The sequence below is a fragment of the Haliotis asinina genome, chromosome 3 (assembly GCF_037392515.1).
Source record: "Haliotis asinina isolate JCU_RB_2024 chromosome 3, JCU_Hal_asi_v2, whole genome shotgun sequence".
Lineage (NCBI taxonomy): Eukaryota > Metazoa > Mollusca > Gastropoda > Lepetellida > Haliotidae > Haliotis > Haliotis asinina.
Genome location: NC_090282.1, coordinates 9,905,426 through 9,917,196, shown reverse-complemented (window position 1 = coordinate 9,917,196; position 11,771 = coordinate 9,905,426). Strand labels below are relative to the sequence as shown.

General features: G+C 42.4%; 1 protein-coding gene across 1 annotated transcript; it reads right to left on the bottom strand.

Annotated features, from left to right (window-relative positions):
* Positions 1-4,240: 4,240 nt before the first annotated feature.
* Positions 4,241-9,923, bottom strand: LOC137279201 (lim and transglutaminase domain protein ltd-1-like). The gene is made up of 9 exons (XM_067811698.1): positions 9,858-9,923; positions 9,578-9,691; positions 8,908-9,134; positions 7,682-8,609; positions 7,201-7,380; positions 6,767-6,947; positions 6,177-6,457; positions 5,542-5,727; positions 4,241-4,312 (listed from the first exon to the last, which is right to left on the bottom strand). Exons 1-9 carry the CDS (start codon positions 9,921-9,923, stop codon positions 4,241-4,243), a joined length of 2,235 nt encoding a protein of 744 aa, XP_067667799.1.
* Positions 9,924-11,771: the final 1,848 nt, after the last annotated feature.

Genomic DNA, 11,771 nt, shown 5'->3' with positions numbered 1-11,771 from the left:
GGTGATCCTGCTTCGTGAATGTAAAAGAACGCCAACACAATTACGTATATGTCAAATTTAATCAATTGTAGTTACGATGACAGATGCACACTGGCTCATCGCTTCCTATACATTCTAAATCAACATGCATACATTCATATAGGCAGACCTGGCGTAATACAGGTACATACACGAGGAGTAAGCAGATCAGTATTGTAAACAAACAATATATATATACATATGGAAATTAATTAAGCAACACCAAATTCAAAGACACATAAAAACTTAACAAAGTTTAACGAAGTAATTTTGATGATTGATTATTCAATTTTGATGTATTGACATACAGCATGAGCTTTTCATGGGTTGATATGACGCGCGTGAAGCTTGCACAGCGCACGTGCATTGCTTTAACCTCAACTTTCGAAAAATGCACTTTTTCCCTGGGGTGTTTACAAGCGCAGGTTGTCGATTGCATTCGGTTTTTCATTCATTTCAATGTCATGGCACGTAGGAAATTATCAGAGGCCACTCGTTGGCAAATAATCGGCATGAGGAATGCTGGTATGTCTCTAAGACAAATCGGGACTCAAATCGGACGACATCATTCCATAATTTCAAAACTTTTGAAAAAATACCGGGCCACTAATGAAGTTAAAGACCTGCCTAGACCAGGAAGACCCAGGAAGACCACAGTCCGGGAGGACAGAGCTTTACTGAGACTTGTACGGCGCAGGTCCTTCGACTCGAGCTCTCGGTTGAGACAGGAGTGGCTTCCAGGGAGACCCATCTCGAACAGGACTGTTCGGAATCGTCTGAAAGCTGCAGGATACCGGGCAAGGAGGCCAATCAAGCGACCCAGACTGTCTCCAGCCCATAAGGCAGCCCGACTGGCCTGGTGTAATGACCGTTTGCACTGGAACATTGCCTCTTGGAGGAAGGTCCATTTCTCAGATGAGAGCCGGTTCTTGCTGCACATGGTGGACGGTCGTACTCGGGTCTGGAGGCAGAGGAACACAGCAATGGCTCCACGGAACATCCAGGAGACTGTGGCCTTTGGGGGAGGTTCCGTTATGGTATGGGGGTGCATTTCCATGAACTGCAAGTTGGATATCATTACCATCCGTGGCAACCTTAACGGTGTTCGTTACCAACAGGAGGTTCTTGACAGGGCTGTGGTACCTCATTTTGAGAACCATCCTCTGGCAACGAGACCCATATTTATGGACGACAATGCTAGACCTCACAGGGCGCATGCTGTAAATGATTTGTTGCGGCAAAATGCAATTGACAGAATTCCATGGCCTGCCATGAGCCCTGACCTCAACCCCATTGAACATTTGTGGGACTTTATTGGCCGTCGTGTGAGGCAGAGAGACCCACCAGTCCATAATCTCAACGAATTGACGGCTGCCCTGCATGAGGAGTGGAACAGGATCCCCCAGAATCAGATCCGGAGACTCATCCAAGGAATGAGGAGGCGTCTGGAATCGGTGGTGCGTGCGCAGGGAGGACACACTAGATATTGATGAAAGTCGGTGTGCAGACTCTCAGATGACTGTTCTTTCTTTCCATGTGACATTTGTGTTAATACACCTGACAACAACGTCTGTGGATGAATAGTAAATTGTGTCCATTTTTTCATGAATTTAAGACAGTTTTAAGAATTTGGATTTCGTTGCAATAAAGCAAAGTCTTGATACTTTTTCCCTTTAAGTTGTTTGTCAGAGATCGTCTGTTGAATAAAAAAGTGTCAAACTATATCAACCCGGCATATTTTGATTGTCAGAACACTTCAAAGTTGCTCCAATAGAAAAAATTGGGGTGTTGCTTGATTAATTTCCAGGTGTATATATCGGCTTAGTGTAACAACAATAGCAACACCACCAACAACACCAACACGTTTTCACTACTTTAGTAGGTACATAGACTGTTTTTTGCAATGCTATGAAGATCAACATTAACGTCTTGACATTTAGAAATGAGAGACCCAAAGGTGACATTTTACTACGGGACTTTGCTTGTCCCGTACCTGCCCAGGGAAAGAAGACCAGTTTGGTTCCGATCTGTACAGACAATAAAGAACCTGTGTGTACAATGAGAAACAATACGGATCCGGTCTGTAATATGAAGAAGATACGGAACCGATCAAATAAATAAGGGACAACACGGATCGATCAATACAGACAGTGATGAACAATAGGGACCCGACCAACACAGAAAATGAGGAACAATATGGACCTGATCTACACAGACAATAAGGAACAATATGGATCCGATCAATGCAGTGATAAACAGTATACACACAATGAGGAACAATATAATTATACGCTCGGTAGCTGTACAGACAGTGAGGAACAATACGGACCTGAGCTGTATAGAAAATGAAAATCCTGGTGAATGTGGATTTTCTACAGGAGAGATATTTACGTACAAAACAGTAATGGAACTTGTTCTCGAAACCTCTTCTCGAAAGCCCTTATTCTCGAAACGTTCGTAGCCCTAAGAATTCCTAACTTTGATCGTAGCCAATGTGTTAAGAACGGGCTTAAGAATTTCGTAGGGCTACGAACGTTCGAGAATAGCTAGCCTGACTGTTATATCATAGATAGTATATACTGATAGGCCTGCTACAGAACAATCACATGTGCATTATCGAGGCAGTTAGGATTACACAGTCCTATTAACGCCATCCTCATTATATCAGATTAAATATTCATATAAACTATCCAAAAATACCATATTTTCATAACTAATGTAGTTTCGGGAACATATGTTATAAGAATATTCATGTTTATTACTATTTGCGTTGCTGTACACATTCCGAGTTTCAGGTCACGTGGAATTTTAAGGTAGAAATAGTGTTTTTCCATTATGCACAACAGTTATAAGAATATCACGGTAAGCTCTCCAATGTTGCTACCAACCTTTGCGTACAGGTATGCGACACACCATCAATGCCATCCATATAACACTTAGACAATACTCAGTACACATTCCACGGCATAATACATTCAACTACGTTCTAAGTAATATCATGTCACTGTATCGAGGCGACCCGAAGTTCGCCTGTCGTCATCCTCAGAACACTGGAGAACATTGAACTGTTGTAATACTAATTGTGCAAACATTTAAACTCATACATATCTGTCTATATACACATTACAGGCAGTCAGGATAGTCCAGTGGTCAAGGCCGCAGACCCCTGTTCAATTCTCCACAAGCCCATGTATGAAACCCATTTCTACTGTCTCCCGTCCTGATATTGCTAGAATATTGTTAATAGTGGCGTAAAACGAAACTCAGCTATTCACTTGTTAACTATACAAACATTATAGAACTATATACATTTCAACGCGTGTTGTAGATATTTAATGTACAATTAGCTATAATTACCCACATCTGTAACATTTCAATATGTATATCAAGTTTGTTTTATCGATCGCCGGGGTTTAGGCCACAGAATGTCAGATCGATCATTAAAACCTCATGCACCATCACGATTGTCTCTTCCGGAATGACAGATGACGTTGTGATACCCCACACTATACTCCACCGTTAGTATTTGTATGTGATACACGGCATTTTGTACTGTAGACATAGACTTGACTAAAGGAATACATTTCGAGTTACCCCCTGGAAGCTTGTACCCGAAGTCAACGGAGCGCATACCAAACATTATTCCCTGACGGACAAGCCTACAATAAATCTGTTTAATCTCAGTGCGTATCGATTACAATTTGAAAAAAAAAATGGTAGGTCGCCATGACCGCAAATGACAGTTCTATATTGCAGGCTGTCTGCATCCCGTACATCTAAAGTAACTGTTATGATACATTGAGCGACAGCGTTTCGCTCTTAGGAGCTTGAACCGTAGAGATAGCGGGGAGCGGACAGAACGCTGCACAATGTCTTGGCACATGTTTGCAAGTTGAATACTACTCAAGACTACAGAGGAACTGATTACAACGTCTAAACAAGGGTAATAAGGTGTTTTACATGTCATGTACCTCTTGGTGTTTGTGTCAACCATTCATCACAATGAGCACATTCACCAGTGACACATGGGCAGGGTTCCAATATCACGTAAGGTTAATTCTGACTGTCTTATGTCTAGGATTTATGTTGGACGGGCGGACAAAATCATAAATAGGCATCGCCTCTTGTGATTTAACGTGACCGTGCACAGCACGTTCTGGTTGACAAGAGAAGAACGTGAGCGCATTCATGGCTAGCGACGTCACATTTATGGTTGACGTCCTCAGTTTTCCTCCTTCCGTTTGAAAGCGTTCCTTGTTGTCGAGATCTCGGATTCTATGACAACATCACGACACTGAAAATAGAAAAAAAACAAGTACCATGTACCAATATTTAATTGAAATCAGATCGCCACCGTGGTACAGAGATTAAGCGCCTGCCTTGCTCTAGTGGTTACACATGTCAAACTGGCGTGCATGCGATGTCTATTTGATCAGCAGTATATCTCTCACAACAATGAGTATATATAGTCTTAGTGGGGCACCCAACAGGATATATTCTACAACAGTCAGTGTATACAGTCTATACAGTGTATACAGTGGGGTATCCGAGAGTATTTATCTCACAATGGTCTGTGTAATCTATGCAAGCTTAGAGAGGTATCCGGCAGAATATATCCCACAGCAGTCAGTGCATTCAGTTTTGGTGGGGTATCCCGCAGTATATCTCTCTCAACAGTCAGTGCCTACAGCCTTAGTGGGGTATGCAGCAGTACACATCCTACAACAGTGATTGTAAACTTAACGGGGTATCCCGCAGTACATATCTCACAACAGTCAGTGTTTTCAGCATAATTATGTATAAGGGGTATATATACATATAACATTACAAAACAATATTTTAAAGACATTGTTCTTCATGAGGTTTTGAATGAACAGTGAGTATGATCGTGTTGCGATTCGGGATGTCCTCTCAACCGAGAAGCCGTTGTTATAGTTTTAGTATCTGTTTCGTTGTGAAGAGAAGCGGCAGTAAACTAAGCTTCCTTATCGTTGGCTCCAACAAACAACTCGTGATCCGAATAGGCAAGGGACACAACTCTCCGTGGCGTATTGGCTCAATGTAGTCCTCGTGCCCGTTATATAGAACGACGATCGAATTTATCATTTAAGGTGTTTTAAACATTTGCGTGAATTTTGTGGGGCGCATTGCATATCAAAATTAATAATACCCAGAGTCAAAACTCGCCCTCCTTATACACATGCACACGCAGAATTAAATGGGGTCATAACTATTCAAGATAAAACATTCTCATGACTGTCTTTATGATAGATTGTACAAGCGCTTCGCGCAGTGTCGACAAGTTTTAACTCCGGTTATTCTTTGACGTTTTGGTACAGGTACCAAACCCTTTAACCAACAGTTGATCTACTTTATGATAAACCCGCCTTTTGAATTCCATCAATAGTTGCACGCTTTTCAGATACACAATGCTCTATAACTTCAGATATATACGGTACCAAGGTATACAGCCTTATTAAAGCAACCGCTGTCCCTTTCCTGTTGGAGTATATATGTACATACCCAGACATAGAAGTGGCCAGCGACGATACTGGCTTGTGTAACGGTCTGTTCGTTGAACTGATCCAAGAGAGCTTGCACTGCCTCTATCTGTTGTTTGGAAGCTTGGATGACGTCAAACTCCATCAGTCGATAGATGAGGCTATTCTTGCCAACCTTTCTCATCAGATTCTGAACAAATTCCCACGACTGAAGCAGACAGACATTGATATCATGTAAATTCATCCTGGCCCAGTTCATGAAGTATGATATTCAGGATAAGAAAAATTAAAGTGTAAGGCTATTTCCACGTTCATACCATATCTCTATATAATGAAGAGACCATGGTAAGCTTCCGACTGTACTATGCGGTTATGAATCAAATAGTTTAGTAACCAGGTGTCCGGGAGAATGCGAGCGTATCCTGTCAGTTGTTTACCGGACCAAACACAGAACCTACAATACTGCAACCCTGATAAGGTTTGAGGAAAGGTCATACAGCGCTTTTTGAAATCATCGCAGAGTAAGGAATTCGTAGTTACTTTCTCCTAGCACGTATACTGTTCTTATGTACTCACCAAAAGATGGAGCTGTGGAAATATTACTCGACAAACTTACCGACGTCCTTTAAACAGTATCAAGCCTCCGTCTACTCTCACCTCGAGATCGGTAGGATTCTCTCCAAGAAGTATGTAGGTAGCTCTCATTGTGGCATGGATGGAGTCAATTGGGCGCTTGTAGTTATGCAGTTCAGAGAGGGTTGGCTGTTTGATCTCCAACACATGGTGAAGATACTTCCTGAGTCTACCCAGCTGCTCACGCACCTCGTCCGCTTGCTTGATGAGATAGTCGAGATGAGTGGTGTGTTGAGACTGATGCGCAGCAGTAAGCGCACGATCCAGGGCGTCGATGTTGCGACGGAAAAGTGCAGCCTTTAGATCTGGAAACATAAACGCGATACGAGACACACAACACAAAACCTTCATAACTTTTTCATCATATACTATTAGTTGTTGGTCAATCGTAAAGTGGCAAAGTATGTGCGGAACTGCATTTGTAGCAGTCCAGAATCTCATGATCTTTGGTTCCTATCCGTGCTCAGTCCATTTCTATCTCAAGAGTTGATAATATGAGAGACATGTGTCAATTGGAACTTTCCTTCCATCAACCTGGTGCACAGTGCAATAGCTGAAATTCTCTCCAAAGCTCACTCACTCACTAACTCATTTATTATGATATGGAAACAAACCTCTCTCGAGCAGTAGTATTTCTCTCCTGCCACTGGCGCCAATGGAGACTAGGCTACCGTTCTCCATCGTCTCTGGTTCCGGGGTGGTGTCACATGTGGAAATGATGTGCTCAAAATCCGCAATGTGCTCCCGACCGTTGATCTCCCGGACATTGAGACGGTTTCGCCACTCCATGGGGTCCTGCAACAACGTAACTTAATGTATACCAAGTGACTTGCATAAAACCTTCCAAGTAAGAAGTGTGTTTCTCAGTGTGATGCACCAGTACACATGCTACTACATAATCAGAAAATGTACCGATGAAGTTACTAAACTCCGTTGAAATCCACATTTTGATATTGCCTTCCATTTGAAATGATAGCTCCAAAATGTCACCAAGATGTATCTAAGGTTGTGACATTTCCTTGTAGGGTGCTCTGACGCGAAGACTTACCCTTGTAGAGTTCTGTTTCTTGTCAATGATAATCAGATAGTTGACGGCATTCTTGTACTTGTCATTAGTTCCCGCTTCTCTGGTAAAGATCTGGAGAACGTACTCCTCCTCTATCTGGGTCTCCGGTATATAGACATAGACAGACACCGTGAGATCCTTCATCTTGCACGTAACATATTCCTGGACATGCACAATACTCATTGATAGATGCAACACTATGAAAAAAATCTTATGTTTTTTAGTCAATCCAAACAAAATTAAAATTAATCTAAACACAAATTTAATACTTGTTGGATCATTTTACCTTTCCATATAAGAAATAAAATACAATGAACCAGAACTTCATTTTTCTCCAAATATGTGAACACAGAACATAGCTAGAAAATGATTGTCTAGCCATACTATCGCAAACCTCACAGCACATAGGAGACAGGGCACAACAACAATGACTACTTACAAAGAGGAAATATTTTAATGTTACCTTGAGAAAATCAGATGCAAATTTTATATGAAGGACAGTCGTCATAATTTCCATCTGTCTGATCATGGTGAAGTTGAAGATCCTACCATTTCCTGATTCGACCCTCACCACACCACTATATTCTGAGGGTAGATCCAACCCTGAATCTCGTGCCTTCTGGGTAAAGCCGAACCCTATTGGGGTAAACAGCGGCAGGGGTCGGCAGTTTTTGAGGGGTCGGTCACAGTCCAGTCGGAAGTCACACAGGTGGAACAGACGGTTGATGCCGCCGTATATACGTAGTCTATATATCCCCGCAACTGGAATCCTTACGAAAAAAATCTTCTTGTCCTGTTTCGTCATTACAAGAACATGTCTGTCTAGTTTTATTTCCTTTGGTATTTTCTCAAATGAGGCTTTTTGGTCAAAGTAAAGCTCACATGCAAAGTTCATGGGAGAATGTTCAGGTGCCGAAAACACAATTTCTACAGTTCCCTCCCTTGCTGGAAGTATACAACGGTGCAAGCTTGTCAGCGTAAGTTCATAAAGGAAATACCTTTGACGGAAGTAGGGTGCAGTGACAAAAGCCTCCCATGACCAAGGCGTTTTTAGCAATTGCCATGCTGACATGTCAGCAGATGGTCGGCACATGTAAATAAATATTTCCGGTTCCACCAAAAAGTAAAAGTCGTCCGTTGCACTGACTTCTGTACCCTCCGTCATCTTTTCCTTTTCACTGTCAACATACGACTGTTTCTGTTTGGTCCACCTGCCTTTATCGAAGCCCTGAACCTTCTTGAATGTCCAAAGTGGGTGAATGATTCTCCACGAGCCGTCCACATACACACAGTTCCAGCAGTTCCGCAGGTGGTGGATGTCGCGATCACCCACATCATAGTCAAAGCCTTTTGACACACCGTACACTATGACACATGGAAGACCAGCTGCCCTGTCACAGAATTAAAATATGCATTCAACAGCAAGTCACGGCTCAACCAACCACTCATCCAGACTGTTGTCACAAGCACTTGAACAACATATTCCCACATAAGGAATTACATTATCAAATACACAATGGTAATACTCATTATTATAATGCAATAGCCACGTTGGGCAATGCAGCGGTGGGACAAATACGAACTGATAACTGATGACATAGATGTTTGTACAATGATAAACAATCCCCGTCAAAATGGTAGCATCCTCTTATCACACAATGTATACAAAAACGGAGGTGTCTCACGTACCTGCATAACAAAGCGAAGAGGGCTGCATAGCTTCCTTTGCCCTCCTGCATAAGCTTCATGTACCCATGAGGACTGTCACTGGAGGTCGTCTTGCCGTAGTTGCCTCCGTACACGTCCTGAGACCCCAGCCACGTGAACACTGACCTCAGCTTCTGGAGGTCGTTGATGCAGTCTTCAGTCAAGTATTCTATTAAAGCATCGTATGACTGGACATGCATCACCGGACACTGCCAAGACATGAAAGATTAAACAGTATATTCAGACATTTGGACATTTGTGCTATATACAGAATGTCACATGGATCAAGTTTTGAAAGTTACAGTCGGAATTGCTTGACTTTGTGTTCGTTAGAACCATGTGCGATCTTTGACTCAATAATACAAGTCCGTGTGAGCCTTGGAGGCAATATGTTCAGCTACTGACATTAAAATAAGAAGCATAATCATGCCTCAAAACACTTTATAAAAAGGTTATTTGCTGAGTTGACTGCTCGTCTGTATCGACATGCTTTTGAAATCATTACAAAAAGAACTTGAGAATGCAATGTGTTTGCTAAAAGGGGAGCGTACATAACACATGCCATGCAATAGCGAGTAAGGTTTTCACTAGAAAAAATACACCCATGACACAAAATAGGGAACTACACTGAACAACGATCATAGCAACATACGTTGGCAGCCTTTTCATCTATTTCCTTGAAGTCGTCAATGTGAAATATATCCTCTTTCTTGCTAGTTGGTGGACAAGGAGGCGGGTACCAATCTTCTGTCCAAGGAATGTGGAGCTGTAAATGAAAATAAAAGGAAATAAAATATTAAGTAAACTCAAATCTTAAATCATTATTTATCAGCTTATTGAATAATTACAACCCCGATCCCATCGCAAGGGAATTCAAGGAACGTGTTATCTTCAACTGCTTGACAAACCCCCTACACGTAATAGTTACTCACTGGTTCATATTCGGGTTCCAAGTCGCCTGGGTCACGTACTCTTCCTGTACCCAGATTGCAGCCCATGTTGACGTGCTCAGTGATGAGTAGAATGAAATCAAAGAGTCATCACCTTATCTGGAGAAAAGCAAACATAGGGCACATTAAGTCCAGCTTGCAAGGATTTGTATAACGTAGCTTGTCTAAACGACACTGGCATTAAAACCAGAGTCTTAAAGGTGGCAGCGCTTGTCAGCAGCAGCCGTACTGTGTTTTGCTCTCACACAACTGCAGTTTTCCTACAGAAGGAAACTTTGCCGAGTCCTGAAAGGTGGCATATTTTCAAGTTACTTAGGGGATGTATATTATATTGTCCTCCTGACAGTCTATGTGCATAAAAAGGAGAGGCAGCTTGGGTCCCTCTCAAGCACAGAAGACTCACCAATGTCTGCGAACAATGAGAGAGCCAGCGGGGATTACATCACCATGTCTCACCTACATCCAGAGTGACTGTTTATCAATCAGAGAAGGTGTGACTGGTAGGCTTGATACAAATCGGTGGATTCATTTAACATAAATAAACCCAAAACCAAGAGAGGCTGCAGAGGTGGAAAAAATCGACGCTTTAGAAGAAACACTATTATATCAGGTTCTGTTCCAAACAGTGAACCTCACTGCAATCTAACAACAAACTCAAACAAGTTTCTCAAGATGACTCTTTGGAATGCTCAATCTGCTCGAAATAGAACAATAGAAACTACTGATACAATCCGGGATGACAATTGAGACATTCTTTTCATCACTGAATCATGTTCTACTGAGGGTGCTCAGTGATCTCAGGTGCTCGGCAGACAGGTGAAATGTTGTATCACTTGTACTGGTTGACTTAAGTGCAGCATTCGACGCCATGGATCACAACATCCTCCTCAAACGTCCTGAACACCAGATGGGCATCACCGAACCATTGGGATGGTTCTCATCATATCTGACAGGACGCACTCAGAGAGTCTTAAGAAATCATTCCCCATCCACAACAGCGCATCTCACATGTGGAGTTCCACAGGGATCAGTCCTGGGGCCCACCCTCTTTCTTCTTTACTTGACACCCTTGAGTAGCATACTGGTAAAGTATGACACTGCTCACCATTCGTTCGCAGACGATACCCAGCTGGTAGACTCTTTTGCGTTGAATCAGATTGACCATTCCCTGGACAAGACAGCTATCTGCACAAAGTCCATCAAATCCTGGATGTCATCTATGATCCTCAAAATGAATGACGACAAAACAGAAGCTATGCTTGTCGGCAGTAAACATCGCCTGAACAAAACCTGAAAAAAACCTGAGAAAATCAAAATAGCTGATGCAGAGATTACTCTAGCTTCATCTATGAGAGATATCGGAGTATTCATAGATCAGGACTTATCACTTGATGCTCAAATCAGTCATCTATCAAGAATCTGCTTCTTCCACATTAAAGCTATTATTAACATCAGTCAGAATTTAACAAGAGATGCAGCTCATACTCTCGTTTGGTCTCTTGTTCTATCTAGACTGGGCTACTCAAACAGCATTCTGTTTGGACTCAGCTCTGCACACTCGACGAAACTCCAGAAAATCCAAAATGTAGTAGCCAGAATCGTATCCCTTACGTCTAAAAGATCTCACATAACTCCTGTTCTAAAGTCTCTACACTGGTTGCCCATCCAAGCCAGAATGGAATTCAAGACCCTGTCCATCGTGTTTCAATGTCTACATGACCCAGCGCCTCAGTACCCCTTTGAACTCATCTCTGTGTACACACCACCACGACAGTTACGGTCACACCAGCAGTGCCTAGTCGAACCTGGACAAGTTCAGGGTCGTACAATGGATGGACCTCGGGGTCAAAGCCACAGACATGGCGGAAACGACAGTAAAAGCAGCGAGCCATGCCA